Genomic DNA, 17,060 nt, shown 5'->3' with positions numbered 1-17,060 from the left:
AGACTTCAAGGAGAAATTGTTACGTTCACACAGAAACTGAATGAAACTCTATATGAGGCGTGGACAAGATTTGGAAAGTTATTGAGAGGATGTCCGCAACATGGTTTAGACACCTGTCAAATAGTACAAATATTCTACCAAGGATGCGACATCACTACAAGGAAAGACATCGATATAGCAGCTGGTGGTTCTATTATGAAGAAAACATAACTGATGCTTACAAAATTATTGATAACACTGCTTCCCACTCACATGAGTGGCACCAAGAAAAAGATATCGTTAGATCATCTAAAGCAGCTAGAGCCGATTCTAGCCATGACTTAGATTTCATTTCCGCAAAGATAGATGCTGTCGAGAGATGAATGGAAAAGATGACTAAGGATATACACTCAATACGAATTAGTTGTGAGCAGTATGGAGGACCACATTTGACAAAAGATTGTCTCAGTATTGAACTAACAATGGAACAAAGAGAGAATATTTCATATCTAAACCAAAGGCCTGGAAATAATTATCAGAATAATTATCAACCGCCAAGACCAATTTACAATCAAAACCAGAATTATAACCGAAATGTTCCATACAACAATCAACAAGGTCCTAGCAATCAACAAGTATCCAATAATACTTACAACCAGCAAAGACCTAATTTTCAAAACAAACCACAACAAACCGATGATAAAAAGCTAAATTTAGAAGATATGATGACGAAGCTAGTTGAATCTCAAACACAGCTTTTCACATCTCAAAAACAAACCAATGAACAAAATGCTCAAGCATTTAGAAATCAACAAGCTTCTATTCAAAACTTGGAACAAGAAGTAAGTAACCTAGCAAGGTTAATAGGTGAAAGAAAACCGGGAAATTTACCTAGTGATACAAATGCTAACCCTCGGAATGAAACAGCTAAAGCCATTACCACAAGAAGTGGTACAACACTTAAACCACCTGAAATACCTGTAATTTCTGATGAAGCTATTCCTACTCCACAAGAACCACAACCTGAACAAGATAAGGAAAAAGAACCGGTAGTTGAAAAGGTTAATGAAGATAACACAGTTAAGGCTAAACCTTATGTTAAACTATACCAACCACCACTTCCTTACCCGAGTAAAATGAAAAAAGAAAGACTTGAAGCCGAGCAATCCAAATTCTTGGATATGTTTAAACAGATAAATGTAAATCTTCCTTTCATTGATGTAATTTCAGGAATGCCTAGATATGCTAAATTCTTGAAAGATCTAATCACGAATAGAAAGAAAATGGAAGAACTCTGCCGTTACTATGAATGCTAATTGTTCAGCAGTGCTGTTGAATAAGATACCAGAAAAATTATCAGATCCAGGAAGTTTCACAATTCCATGTTTTCTGGGTAGTCTTAGTTCAATAGAAGCATTGGCAGACTTAGGTGCTAGTATAAATCTAATGTCGTATTCACTATACACTAAACTAGACCTTGGAGAATTAAAACCAAAAAGAATAAGTATACAACTAGCCGATCGATCAATAAAATATCCTAGAGGGATAATGGAGAACATGCTAGTTAAAGTTGGTACTTTAGTATTTCCAGTAGATTTTGTTGTTCTGGACATGAAGAAGATTCTCAAGTTCCTCTCATATTAGGAAGACCATTCTTAAATATGGCTAAAGCAATGATAGACGTGTTTGGTAAGAAACTGACCCTAAGTATAGAGGACGAGAGTGTTACCTTTTCAGTTGATAAAGCAATGCAACAACCGCAATCTGCAGATGATACATGTTATTATATTCAAACTATAGATTCACATGCAGAATTGTTAGAAGAATTTCCAGAATTACAAGGAACAAGAGAATGTTCTTTAGGAGAAGGAACTGAACCAATTGATGAAACTGAAATGTTAGCTACACTAATAGCAAATGGATATGAACCAACAATAGAAAAAATTCGAATGCTAAAAGAAGAAGACAGATATCGATATAAATCATCGATAGAAGAACCTCCGACATTAGAGTTAAAGCCACTTCCAAACCATTTGGAATACGCTTATTTACATGGTGAATCTGAATTACCTGTAATAATATCGTCTTCTCTTACTGAAAATGAAAAATCACAACTCATTTCTGTGTTAAAAGCTCATAAACCAGCTATTGCATGGAAGATTCATGATATAAAAGGAATAAGTCCTTCGTATTACGCACATAAAATCCTTATGGAAGAAGGTCATAAAACGTATGTGCAACGCCAACGAAGACTAAATCCTAATATGCAAGATGTAGTTAAGAAAGAAATTATTAAACTGCTTGATGCAGGTTTAATTTATCCAATTTCTGATAGTCCATGGGTAAGCCCAGTTCAATGTGTACCTAAGAAGGGTGGCATGACTGTCATTACAAATGAGAAAAATGAGCTTATTCCTACTAGGACTGTAACAGGATGGCGTGTTTGTATTGATTATAGAAAATTAAATGACGCCACCAGAAAATATCACTTTCCCCTACCTTTCATTGATCAAATGTTGGAAAGGTTAGCCGGAAACAGTTACTATTGTTTTCTAGATGGATTTTCCGGATATTTTCAAATTCCAATAGCACCCGAAGATCAAGAGAAAACCACATTCACGTGCCCTTATGGTACTTTTGCTTACAAACGCATGCCATTTAGACTTTGCAAAGCCCCTGCAACCTTTCAAAGGTGCATGATGGCGATTTTTCATGACATGATAGAAGAATGCATAGAAGTTTTCATGGATGACTTTTCAGTCTTCGGTGATACATTTGAAACATGTCTAGTTAATCTTGAACGAATGCTTATTAGATGCGAACAATCAAATCTAGTTCTTAATTAGGAGAAATGCCATTTCATGGTTAAAGAAGGCATCGTTCTTGGTCATAAAATCTCAAAGGAAGGAATTGAAGTGGATAGAGCTAAAGTAGATGTAATTGCTAAACTTCCACATCCCACCAATGTTAGAGGAGTTAGGAGTTTTCTAGGGCATGCCGATTTTTACCGACGTTTTATAAAAGATTTTTCTAAAATTGCCACTCCTATGAATAAACTCCTAGAAAAGGATGCTCCATTCATCTTTTCAGATGAATGTATCAAATCTTTTAATATTCTTAAAGAAAAACTCACTAATGCGCCGATCATGATAACACCAAATTGGAATCTACCGTTTGAACTTATGTGCGATGCAAGTGATTTTGAAATGGGAGCCGTTTTAGGACAAAGGATTGAAAAACGATTTCAACCTATTTATTACGCTAGTAAGATGTTACAAGGAGCACAAACAAATTATACAACTACTGAAAAAGAACTCCTTGCTATTGTCTTTGCTTTTGACAAATTTCGATCATATCTCGTTCTAGCAAAAACGGTGGTCTATACCGACCATTCTGCTCTTAGATACCTATTTTCGAAACAAGATGCTAAACCATGATTAATCCGTTGGATCTTACTCTTACAAGAGTTTGATATTGAAATCCGAGATAAAAGAGGAGCAGAAAATCTCGCCGCTGATCATCTTTCTCGTCTTGAAAATCCCGAATTAGAAGTTCTAAATGAATCGGCCATACAAGACAACTTTCCTGATGAATATCTATTGAAGATAGATTATAATGAAATACCATGGTTTGCAGACTATGCAAACTACTTAGTATGTGGATTCCTTGAAAAAGGATTATCGTACCAAAAACGAAAGAAATTCTTTAGTGATATAAAACACTATTTCTCGGAAGATCCACATCTGTTTAAAAGTTGTCCAGATAGAATAATACGCCGATGTGTATTCGAAGATGAAGCTAGTAAAATCTTAAACCGTTGTCACACAGGACCAACAGGAGGGCATTATGGGCCTCAACTAACAGCAAGAAAAGTTTATGATGCTGGATTCTATTGGCCTACAATTTACAAAGACGCACACCTTCTTTGCAAATCATGTGATGCTTGTCAAAGGGCCGAAAAAATAAGTCAACGTGATGAAATGCCACAAAATGTCATTCAAGTATGTGAAGTATTTGACATTTGAGGTATTAACTTTATGGGTCCATTTCCAAAATCTCATAATAATCTCTATATTCTCGTAGCCATTGATTATGTATCTAAATGGGCGGAAGCACAAGCTCTCCCAACTAACGATGCACGAGTTGTAGTCAATTTTTTAAAACGTCTTTTTGCAAGGTTTGGAACACCGAAAGCTTTAATAAGTGATCGGGGTACTCATTTCTGTAATAATCAACTTGAGAAAGTTCTCAAAAGATATGGAGTAACTCATAAAATCTCCACCGCATATCATCCACAAACAAGTGGACAAGTTGAAAATACCAACCGAGCATTAAAACGTATTCTAGAGAAAACCGTAGGATCAAATCCGAAGGAATGGTCCATAAAATTGGAGGATGCACTCTGAGCTTTTAGAACAGCCTACAAAACTCCAATTAGAACCACACCTTTTAAACTCGTTTACGGAAAAGCATGTCATCTTCCAGTAGAAATTGAACACAAAGCATTTTGGGCTTTGAAGACATGTAATCTTGATTTACATGAAGTCGGACGTCTACGGTTAAGTCAACTAAACGAATTAGAAGAATTAAGACAAGAAGCATACGAAAATTCGTTAATCTATAAGGAAAGAACAAAGAAATGGCATGATAAAAGAATCAGAAGTTCAAAAGAATTTAAAGAAGGAGATAGAGTTCTTCTTTTCAATTCACGATTCAAGCTATTTCCTGGAAAATTGAAATCAAGATGGTCTGGACCATTCATAGTCAAAATAGTTTTCCCATACAGAACAGTAGAATTAATAAATTCAAATGGGATTGAATTTAAAGTTAATGGTCACAGAGTTAAACATTACATACATGGTCCGATGGAAGTTGACAATGAAGTTAATCATAATTTCACCACCCAAGAAAACCTTCAAAATGAAAACATAAATATGTTATCAACAACATATGAAAAATCAAAATTGGAATATAGGGAGGAGTCAAATTTGAGTGATGAAGAAGAATTCTTATACAAACCTCCCATTCCAAGAAACGAAGAAAAATGTGAACAAGAAGTTCAAATAGAAGTGAAAGAACCAAGGAAAGAACACCCGAAAAAGGTTTACAAACCAACTCGACTTACTAAAGCAGGAGACCCGGGTGAATTTATCATTTCTTGCTTGCTTAATGATGGTGCTGTATATAATGGACTCGTAGATTTAGGAGCAAGTGCAAATATTATGCCTCTTTCCTTATACAAAAGATTAGGCATGGGTAAATTAAAACCAACCAAAATAGGTGTTCAATCATTTGACCAAACCATTAAACACCCGGTTGGAATAGCAAATAATTTACTTGTTAACGTGGGAAGTTTGACCTTTGTTGCAAACTTCATAGTGATTAATATGGAGGAAAACCTTGATATTTCTCTAATTCTAGGTCGCCCATTTTTAGCAACCACCGAGGCATTCATTGATGTAAGAGAAGGTAGAATGACACTTAGGGTTGGTGATACATCGATCACCTTTGTGAACCGAAAGTTTAGATCTCCACCAACCAAAACTGTTAGACAAATAAAAATGCATAAGTGTGGGGAAGATGAAGAAACACTTAATGATGATCCAATCACAAAGAATGCCGTTGATGATACGAAATTAGATGAACCCATTTTTAACAGTTCAACGAAGAAACTTTATAAACGGATTCAATTTATCGCCAAAAGAAAAGGCGATGTTAGTTGAATTTGTGAAAGTTACGGAGGAAATCAACAAATGGATTGAAGTAAAAGTCAAAGATATATAAGTTGTTGATGATTCAATTGAAAATAATGTTAATCAAATTTCAACTAAGTGTAGGGAGGTTTATGTATTTCTGTTAGAGTTAGATTTTCTGTTTTCGTGTAGTTCTCGAAATTGGAACCCGAATGGTCTTTTCCTAGCAGACACTAAAGAACTAGTCTTCTCCCCCCATTCTGAATTTTTATTTTTTTTTAGGTTTTTACGAAATGAAGACTTCCTGTGAATTAAGCCATGGTCTAATGCTACACGTTTTGATCACTAAACGTAATAATGACACACTTCCAAGTGAAATAGTATCATTAATCAGAGGTAAATTGGACGGAGTAAGAAAAGAATCCATATGCGAAGATTATAAGTTACAATTTGGTAAAGGAAAATCAAAATTCGCAGCGAAAAGAAGAGCACGACACCTTGAAAAATGTCACAAATGCGGAAAATGGTCACACGAAGGTAAATGTTCAAATAATCAAACATATTCAAACACCGAATTTGTTACTTTATGCAGAGATGGACCGTTCATATGTTTAGAAGAAAAAATATTAAATGCTCGAGGTTACGCCTATGTAGCCATGGAAAATCAATTAGTCCGACTATCTTATGAGTGGGCTAGAGCATATCACTAAGAAATCTATTTCACAGGTAAGTTTGTACAGTTTTTATTTTTTATTTTTATTTTTAGTTTTAACCTTTTGATAATAAACGCTAATTTGTTCGCTATAAAGTATTAAATTGGTATTCGATGAAATTAGGTCTTGCGACCGAAATTATTGATATCATACAAAAATTTATTACATCACTGCGAAATTTAACGTTTATTCTTAAGGTATAAATATCTTTAATCAATCAACTCAAAATATTTCAAAAATTCGTCATGAGTTAAATTAGTTCATGGAACCGAAATTACTTTACCGAAAAGAGGGGCGCATATTTTTGATAATATTTTATTGATTAAAGTGGGATAAAAGCCAAAAAGATTTTTAATTTTATTTTTACCATGTTTTTAAAAAATTAATAAATTAATATTAAATAAATATTGTAAACTTTTAAAATTGTAAATATTTGGAAAATTAATATTTTTAATATAAGTTTGTATGTATAAAAACAAAAATAAAATTTAAGTTTGGTGTGAATTTAAAAACAAAAATTTACTTTATTTCGTAAGTTAAAAATATGATTTTTAAAACTCGTCGTGAGTTGAAGACTAGGTCATTGAACCGAAATTGCTTTACCCGAGGGAGGGACGAGAACTTTTATTATCATTATTTTTAATCTTATTGAATTAAAGTATGCCAAAAATATTAAAAAACCCAAAAATATTTGCTTTTAAAATCGCGCTTTAAATTGACAAATTTTAAAATTTTGTCGAGGGACGGACTAGGACATCGTTCCGAAACGACCTCGTCCTAAATAACAAGGGAAACAAAATTTTAAAATTAATTAATTAATTGTTTTATAAGTTAAGGTTTTTATTAAAAAAAAAAAGAGAGAACTCCGCGACTCGCGAAGTTTGAAGGGAAAAATGTCGCGACTCGCAGAGAATCAAAATTCCAGAAAAAAAATATAAACTGGCCGATCAGACAGTCCCCAACACAACCCAACCCAAAACTGCGAATACATACACAATAAAACACACAAAAAGCGAATTTTTTCACCATTTTTCATCAAATCTTTCACAAAATCATATTGAGAAGGATGCTATCAAGGAATTACTCAAGGAAAACGGTAATTTCTTCATCAAAACACCATTTAATCCGAAAATTTAGTGTTCTTGAGCAATTTTATACCCAATTTGATTTTGATGCTTTTTATTGTAATTATACTTAAATTGTTTATGTATTATGCTTGTATAACCTAGATTGATGCTATTTAACATGATTAGAAGCCTTAAACTTCAAATTTTGAGTAATCTAGGGTTTGTGTTCTTGAGCAATTTGGGGCTTTTTGATATAAATAGGTTATGGCCGATTTTTTTCATGAATTATTGCTAAATTAAGTAGTGTAACATGTTTAGGTAGTTAATTGATCCAAACTTTGAGCCTAAACATGATTTTTGAGAATTAAAGTTGACTTTTTCAAGTCTAAAATTCATGAACTTGATTTTTGAGAGATAATGCCATTTGAAACTTGTTTAACTGCTAATAATGATTATTTTGACATGTTATTTGAGTTGAATGCTTATGAACTTGGTGAACATTTTCGTATATGCTTATTTGAAAAAGTGTAGATTTGATAAAAATATGAAAATGAGCATAAGTTTGATATAAATTGAACATGTCATTGTAATTATTTTGATTGATGATTTTGCTGACACTAATGCATATTTGGATGCACAAAAATTGTGTTTGATGTGTTTTGCAGACTGAAAGGGGTGAATCTCCATCCCAAGCTCGCATTGCTCCTCCTGAGAATGCGGAACAACAGGATGTTGATAACTATTACAAACAAGATATACCTCATCCAGTTATGACATTTTCAGATATGCACGTGAAAGATTTGCACCCGAACTTGAGATTAGACAGACGTTGGATAGATTATCCAAAATACCAAAGGAGCTTGCACACTCTTCATTCTAAAGCTGTTGAAGTACCTAGGGTAATAGAATGGGAACCGTTAGAAGCCGTAGGATTGGCAGAACGGATTAGAGAATTACTTACACAGAGGTATGGTAATTCTACTTTTAACGATTGGGTACGATTATTCAACATGCGTATACCTGTATATAAAGTATGGTGTGAAGAATTATTGTGTAGTATAGAAATAAATGATCGGGTAGCTAGTTTAACTGATCGAATTTTTATTAGATTTTTGTTAGGAGGTTCGATGCGCCACATGTCTCTACTAGACACGGCTCAGGCCTTACGTATATATACGCCTGAGGAGCTAGCATCTGCCGATTGTCGAGGGTTGATATTAAATGGTAGGAAGATTGATGAAAATTTTGATACGCATGGTGTATGGAGTCAAATAACTAGCCATCACCGATTTAAAGGGGGAAATTACTCTTATTCGGATATAGATAGAGCTGAGTTAAGAGTAATTCACAGGTTTCTAGCGAACTCGATTACACAGCGAGGTAAAAATAAGGAAAAGGTAAATGAGCAAGATTTATTTTACCACATGTGTATTCGAGACTCACAAAGCGCTGTAAGTATACCTTATTGTGTGGGTTATTATTTATCAGCTATGGTTAGGGGGATGAGACCGCACAGTATAATAGGAGGTGGTATATTTATTACATTAATTGCTGAGTATCTCGATGTGGATATAAGTCGGGGGGATTATTAATCGAAGAACCAGAACCCTACGATACAATTGGTTTAAATGTATATCATGGTGCTAAGGTTTTGAAGAGGCGAAATAACGCCGCAGTACAATATAATGGAAGACATCCACAGGTTGAAAGAAATCAACAGCCAGGTAATGTGGGAGGGGGAAATGAAATCACAGAAATGCAAAGGTTTATAGCTTCACAAGAGTATGAAAATGCTAGACATCGAGCATTTAAAGATTGGCAAGTTCATCAAAACCACATCATAGCTCATTGCCAACATATAGGTAGAAACTATATTCCTACTCCAAAGCCCGTATTTCCTCCTTGGTCTATAGAGATCCAACCACCGTATCCTACTTATAACCCAGCTGAAGCATTCTATAACACATACGGTTATGCATGGAACCCCTACTGGTATCAGTATCAACCCTAGTTTATTTAGTTTTATTTATTTTTGTAATGTTACTACATTTAACACTTATGTTGATATTGTAATAGTTTTTATAATTTTCTAACTTTTATTTCATGTTAAAGCTAAGGGGTATAAAATACTATTAAATTTTACAAGAAAAAAAACTATTAAATATGATACAATTTTATACAAGATATTTATTTATTTATAGAACGGATATAACTAAACCTTGCTACAACACTTATAGGTAGTGTACCTAATCGTACAGTAGTGTAGTTTTTAGTAAGTCCGGTTCGTTCCATAGGGAATTCTTTAAACAAAGCTTAACGCTATATTAGTTTTAATTTTATAAAAATACAAATATATATAAGTAATATTATTATTATAAAGGGGGTTTTTATCGTTTAATGACCGGTTTGTCGATTTTAAAACTTTAGTCGCAGTTAAAACCTAATGTAAAATATTAAATAAATAAAAGACTTAATTTAAAGCGTAAAGTAAATAACGATAATGAAATTGCGATAAATAAAAGTGCGATAAAATAAAATTACGATAATTAAAGAGTACGAAAATTAAAAGTGCAATTAAATACAAAGACAATAAATAAAAGTGCAATTAAATACAATAACAATAAATAAAAGTGCAATAATTAGAAGTGCAATTAAATATGAAAATAAAGGAATTATGCTTATTTAAACTTCCGTAATCATGATGTTTGAAGTGTTGATTTTAGTTTATTCCCATGGGTTAATTGTTCTTTGTCCTGGATTATTTAATATGTCCATACGGATTTGTCCATAATAGTCCATCAGTCATAAATATAAAGAGCGAAAGCCTTCGTCAAATTATTCTTATTCCCGAAGTCAAATATTCCAACTAATTGGGGATTCGAATTGTAACAAGGTTTTAATACTTTGTTTAATGAATACACCAGGTTATCGACTGCGTGTAAACCAAGGTTTTACTACTTTGTTAACAATTACACCAATTACCCTTGAATGTAATTCACCCCTGTTTCAACAAGTCTATTTAACTATTAATCCAGTTCTGTGTCCGGTAAAATGAATAATTATTGGTATTTATAGATATCCCGCCCACCGTACCCAGTCAAGCGTATGTGGTTATATATAAGTATGTCAAATTATAAGTTTGTATATTAAATTAACAAGGTATTGTTTAGTTAATATAAAACCCATTAATAGCCCATAGTCTAATTTCCACAAGTTTCGTTCTTTTATCCAAACCCCAATTATATTACAAAGCCCAATTACCCAATTTTAATATTTTTAGCCCAACATCATGATTACTTCGGTATTAAATAAGCATAATAATAACTTAGCTATGAGACATTAAATTAAAAAGGTTGAACATAACTTACAATGGTTAAAAATAGCGTAGTGTTACACGGACAGAATTTCGACTTACACCCTTACAACATTCGCTAACATACCCTTATTATTAGAATTAAAATTAAAATTAAAATTAAAATTATAATATATATATATATATATATATATATATATATATATATATATATATATATATATATATATATATATATATATATATATAATACGTTTTATGAGAGAATAAAAAAAGGATATATAAAACGTCGAATTGCGCTGGCTTTTATAGGCATTTTTGTCCAGGGAGGCTCCGCGAGTCGTGGCATTTTTGCTCTTCAAACTCCGCAAGTCGCGAAGTTCGCAAAACCAGCTCACACAAGTTTGGATCCTAGTCTGCCGACGGTTTTAATATAAATATAATATATATATAATTTATATAATTAATTATATATTATATTATATTTATATACATAGTTAACTTGTAATTTTTAGTCTGTTGAGTCGAGCGTTGAGATTTGACTCTGGTCCCGGTTCCGGATTATCGAACATCCTTGCGTACAATTTAATATCTTGTACTTTGCGTTTTGAATATTGTACTCTTGTAATTTTGAGACGTTTCTTATCAATAATTGGAACCTCTTTGATTGTATTTTGTACTTTTGAGCTTTTTGGTCGTTTGCGTCTTCAATTCGTCGAATCTGTCTTTTGTCTTCACCTTTTATTATTTAAACGAATATCACTTGTAAATAGAATAATTGCAACTAAAAGCTTGTCTTTCTTGAGGGATAATGCTATGAAATATATGTTCATTTTTAGCATTATCAAATATTCCCACACTTGAGCGTTGCTTGTCCTCAAGCAATATAGTCTTGAAATACTAGAATCACTTCTTTATTCTTCACACTTTGTACATCAGTGATTTTTTTACGACGGTATAAACAATGATAGTAACGATGTGGTTTACAGTCTCACATGACTATAAAAATTTAGATCCATTAAGGAAATTGGATCTTTATGAAAACTTTTGATCTTTTGAAAATTCATTCTAGCTTTTACCCTAGCCAAGTTTTCCGAAATAACCCTTCACCGGTGTTTGCAAATTGTTTTTGTGGGTTTAGTGGGTTTCAGATTTGAAAATTTTAGCTCAAAACTTGAGGTTTTGTGTCACCCACTTGCTAACCTTGTATTAGGAAAGCAACACATCTAGTATACTTGCTCCGTATATTACCTTTCGGTAAACTACCGTCCGGTTGTAAAGGAAAGCGTTGAACAAGCAACTGTTAAGGCAATGTCCCCTGACATGCTTTTAATTATGGTCTATAACGTATCGGATGCAATTACTATCCTTGGTAGGAGCAATAGTAAAGCTCACCCTTATAATTTTTCGGTCTAGCACAAGGTCCTGTCTTTGACCATGCTATGCAACCACCGTTCTTACGGTTGACACCCGATTTGGTTCAGGTGACCTAATGAATTCCAGGTGAATTCCTAGGATTTTACATTCAATGGTAATGAACGCATTGAAAATAGGTTTTTAGAAAACAAATCGGTTTGTAATTTTGATCAAAATATTTTCTCGTTCAAGCTCGAGTTTAGATATCATTGAATTCCATGAGTTTGTAATTCTCAATCTTTAAGGTCAATCTCTAGGATTGAGTAATATCAGTCTTAAAAGCTGATTTTTAATCTTTAAGGAGATTATCCTTTCTGGAGATCTGATTCATTAGTCTTATCCAGCTAATTTGCATGGCGTCCTCCCCATTTTACAAGACAGATCCTCTCATGGTTAGGATAAGTCTGACCACTTGGCGACCCTGTTTGATGCTGAGGTCCGTGGATTTCCTGCTGATTTTAGAGATGACTTTTCTAGGTTTTTCGTCAACCTACAGCTGGTCTGGACGACAACTTCATGACCTAAATCAAGAAACGCGTTTCTTTTTTGAAAGAGTTTACTTCCTTTTAATGATGGAATTGATTCATCGTGTAGATCCATCTTTTCTTTCAAATATATTACAGTAAATTGGGTAAAACTTTTTAGTTTAGTCCAGAGCAAAAGTATTTTCAGTTATTTGTATAAAAATATGTGATATATAATTTGAATAACTTGGTAAATATTTCCCACACTTGGCTTTTATTTTCCTTTCTTTGCCTTTTTATTTTCCTCTATTCCATTCTTAAATGAATTCTAACATTTTGGGTTGTTTCTCAATTTATGTCCTTTCCAAGGTAACAATAATTTTGGTGTTAACACCTAGTTTTCATCATTCATAAATATGTATAAACATGATTTTGAGTTCATTTAATTGAAAATTTTGAAAATTTTTACTAGAATTGGGTAGTCAGTATATAAGACTAGGGTTGTTCTTTATTATCAGAGAGCACTAGATTCTAATACAACTACTGCGTTACTAGTATTTTTAATGGTAACCAAGTGTTTAAATTAAAAATTTTAAAATTCGAAAGAATTTAACCCCTTCCCACGAGCTTAAGATCTTGCAATGCCCTCATTTGCAAGAAATCAGTAACAATTTAAATTATTGAGGGTGATTAGCGTAGAAAAATGATTAAATTTTACCAAAGTTTCCAAACATATTGTTCTTTGTTTGCTGAATGATAAATGGTGCATATCATTTGTTCATTCCATCTTGTTGTTATTTCACATATATTTTGCATCTTGTCGTCAAAATTAGTTGCTTTTGCTGAACTTAATGCCAGTCTTTGAAAATGCGTTATTTTACCCTGTTGTGTACATAAGATAAACTGCAAACATATATACATATTTTTGAAGTTTGGTATATTACCCCACATTCAAAAATTATTAAAATCTAATAATAAAAGTTAGAAAATTATAAAAACTATTACAATATCAACATAAGTGTTAAATGTAGTAACATTACAAAAATAAATAAAACTAAATAAACTAGGGTTGATACTGATACCAGTAGGGGTTCCATGCATAACCGTATGTGTTATAGAATGCTTCAGCTGGGTTATAAGTAGGATACGGTGGTTGGATCTCTATAGACCAGGGAGGAAATACGGGCTTTGGAGTAGGAATATAGTTTCTACCTATATGTTGGCAATGAGCTATGATGTGGTTTTGATGAACTTGCCAATCTTCAAATGCTCGATATCTAGCATTTTCATACTCTTGTGAAGCTATAAACCTTTGCATTTCTGTCATTTCATTTCCCCCTCCCACATTACCTGGCTGTTGATTTCTTTCAACCTGTGGATGTCTTCCATTATATTGTACTGCGGCGTTATTTCGCCTCTTCAAAACCTTAGCACCATGATATACATTTAAACCAATTGTATCGTGGGGTTCTGGTTCTTCGATTAATAATCCCCCCCCCCCGACTTATATCCACATCGAGATACTCAGTAATTAATGTAATAAATATACCACCTCCTATTATACTGTGCGGTCTCATCCCCCTAACCATAGCTGATAAATAATAACCCACACAATAAGGTATACTTACAGCGCTTTGTGGGTCTCGAATACACATGTGGTAAAATAAATCTTGCTCATTTACCTTTTCCTTATTTTTACCTCGCTGTGTAATCGAGTTCGCTAGAAACATGTGAATTACTCTTAACTCAGCTCTATCTATATCCAAATAAGAGTAATTTCCCCCTTTAAATCGGTGATGGCTAGTCATTTGACTCCATACACCATACGTATCAAAATTTTTATCAATCTTCCTACCATTTAATATCAGTGACCCATGCGATCGCATGGGTTTTATGCCTATTTCCCATGCGATCGCATGGCCTCCAGATCCAGCTCACAATTTTTTGGATTTTTACTTGTCGACATATTATAAAAATATATATAATATATAAATAATTTATATAATAATTTAAATATTATATTATATTCTTGTGCATAGTTGACTCATAATTTTGGCTCCGATGTCTCGTACATTTACGCCCGGTTTATGTCTCAGTCCCGGTTTCTCGAACGTCTTTTTGTACAATTTAATATCGTGTAATTTGCGTTCCGCGACTTGCATTCTTGTCAATCTTTAGACGTTTTTCTTCGATAATTTAAACCACTTAGAGTGTAACTTGTACGTTTGAGCATTTTAGACGTTTTTGCCTTTTAAATCTTTGTTTTCGACTTTAAATCTTCATTTTTGAGCGATCTTCGTCTTTCGTCTTCGCACTTATTTATTTAAACAATTACAACTAAAAATAAGGAAATTATAATTAAAAACATTACATTTTGGAATGCTATTGCAACTAAATATATGTTCTTTTGGAGCAATATCAAGAATACATGCAATTTTATAAATATTTTACGAAATAAACACAAGTAAATGAAACTACTTTATATGGGTGAACGATCGAAGCCGAATATGCCCTTTTTAGCTTGGTAGCCTAAGAATTTGGGAACAGACCCCCAAATTCATGCGAATCCTAAAGATAGATCTATCGGGCCCAACAAGCCCCATTCTGGAATTTGGAATGCTTTAGTACTTCGATTTTATCATGTCCGATGGGTGTCCCGAAATGATGGGGATATTCTATATGCATCTTGTTAATGTCGGTTACCAGGTGTTCACCGCATGAATGATTTTTATCTCTATGTATGGGATGTATTGAAATATGAAATCTTGTGGTCTATTATTATGATTTGATAATATATAGGTTAAACTTATAACTCACCAACATTTTTGTTGACGTTTTTAAGCATGTTTATTCTCAGGTGATTATTAAGAGCTTCCGCTGTTGCATACTAAAATAAGGACAAGATTTGGAGTCCATGCTTGTATGATATTGTGTAAAAACTGCATTCAAGAAACTTATTTTTGATGTAATATATTCTTAATGTAAACCATTATGTAATGGTCGTGTGTAAACTGTATATTTTAGATTATCATTATTTGATAATCTATGTAATGCTTTTTAAACCTTTATCGATAAAATAAAGGTTATGGTTATTTTAAAAATGAATGCAGTCTTTGAAAAACATCTCATATAGAGGTCAAAATCTCGCGACGAAATCAATTAATATGGAACGTTTATAATCAATATGAACGGGACATTTCAATTCTAAGCTACTCAGCAAATCCATTGCCGTATTATTTTAGATGGTTTCATTGAAGACAAGATACACGAGGTAAGTGGAGTATTAGCCCACATTTGAAGATGTCAGCCGCGCTACGTCAGCTAGCATACGGTTATACACCGGATGCGTTGGATGAGTATCTTCAAATGTCTGAACGAGTTGCTCAGGAATCTCTACACAACTTTTGTAGGTGTATCATTGATTTGTATGCTAACGTGTACCTAAGAGAGCTTACTTTGCTTGACATTCACCGTTTGTATGAAGGTCATGAAAGGATTCATGGTTTTTCGGGCATGTTGGGTAGTATAGATTGTATGCACTGGGCATGGGCAAAATATCCAGTTGCATGGAGAGGACAGTATATGCGAGGTGATCACAGTCACCCAACTATTATGCTTGAAGTGGTCGCCTCGTATGATAATTGGATTTGGCATGCGTATTTTGGTATTGCGGGTTCAAACAACGATATTAATGTGCTAAACACTAGTGATTTATTCAACTCAATGCTTAATGAGGAAATGCCTAACGTTCCTTATCAAATAAACGGGGTTCATTATAGCAGGGGGTATTATTTAGCTGACGGTATTTACCCAACTTGGGTGGCATTTGTTAAGGGATTTTCAAGTGCCGTTGACGAAAAACGTACTTACTTTACAAAGAAACAAGCGAGCGCTCGCAAAGATGTTGAAAGAATGTTTGGGATCCTACAAGGTCGTTGGCATATTCTTTAGCAACCCGCACGAGCTTACGAAGTGAATATAATGAGACAACTAATGTACACGTTCATCGTGATACATAACATCATTATCGAAGACAATGGATACAACCTTGCCGAGAATGATTGGGTAGTTGAGCCCATCCAACATATACAACATACGTGGATCGATAGGTGTGGCGCTCGTGCAAGAAGAACAAGGGAGTTACGTGATAGAGAAGTGCATGAAGGCATACTATCTGATTTGGTTGAATATTTGTGGGATCTTCGTGACGACTTATGAATTTTATTACTTACTAGTTTATTTTATGAATTTTATTAGATGTAATGGTTTATTTTATGAATTTTAATAAATCTAATAGTTTATTTTAATAAATGTAATAGTTTATTTTATGAATTTTAATAAATGTAATAGTTTATTTTATGAATTTTAATCAATTATTTAGTTTTTATATTATACTAGTTAAATACAATATTTAA

At 33.3% G+C, this 17,060-nt stretch overlaps 1 protein-coding gene across 1 annotated transcript; it reads left to right on the top strand.

Annotated features, from left to right (window-relative positions):
* Nucleotides 1–15,945: 15,945 nt before the first annotated feature.
* Nucleotides 15,946–16,596, top strand: LOC139890147 (uncharacterized). The gene has a single exon (XM_071873043.1). It carries the CDS (start codon nucleotides 15,946–15,948, stop codon nucleotides 16,594–16,596), a length of 651 nt encoding a protein of 216 aa, XP_071729144.1.
* Nucleotides 16,597–17,060: the final 464 nt, after the last annotated feature.

The sequence above is a fragment of the Rutidosis leptorrhynchoides genome, chromosome 2 (assembly GCF_046630445.1).
Source record: "Rutidosis leptorrhynchoides isolate AG116_Rl617_1_P2 chromosome 2, CSIRO_AGI_Rlap_v1, whole genome shotgun sequence".
Lineage (NCBI taxonomy): Eukaryota > Viridiplantae > Streptophyta > Magnoliopsida > Asterales > Asteraceae > Rutidosis > Rutidosis leptorrhynchoides.
This window is presented reverse-complemented; position numbering and strand designations above follow the sequence as displayed.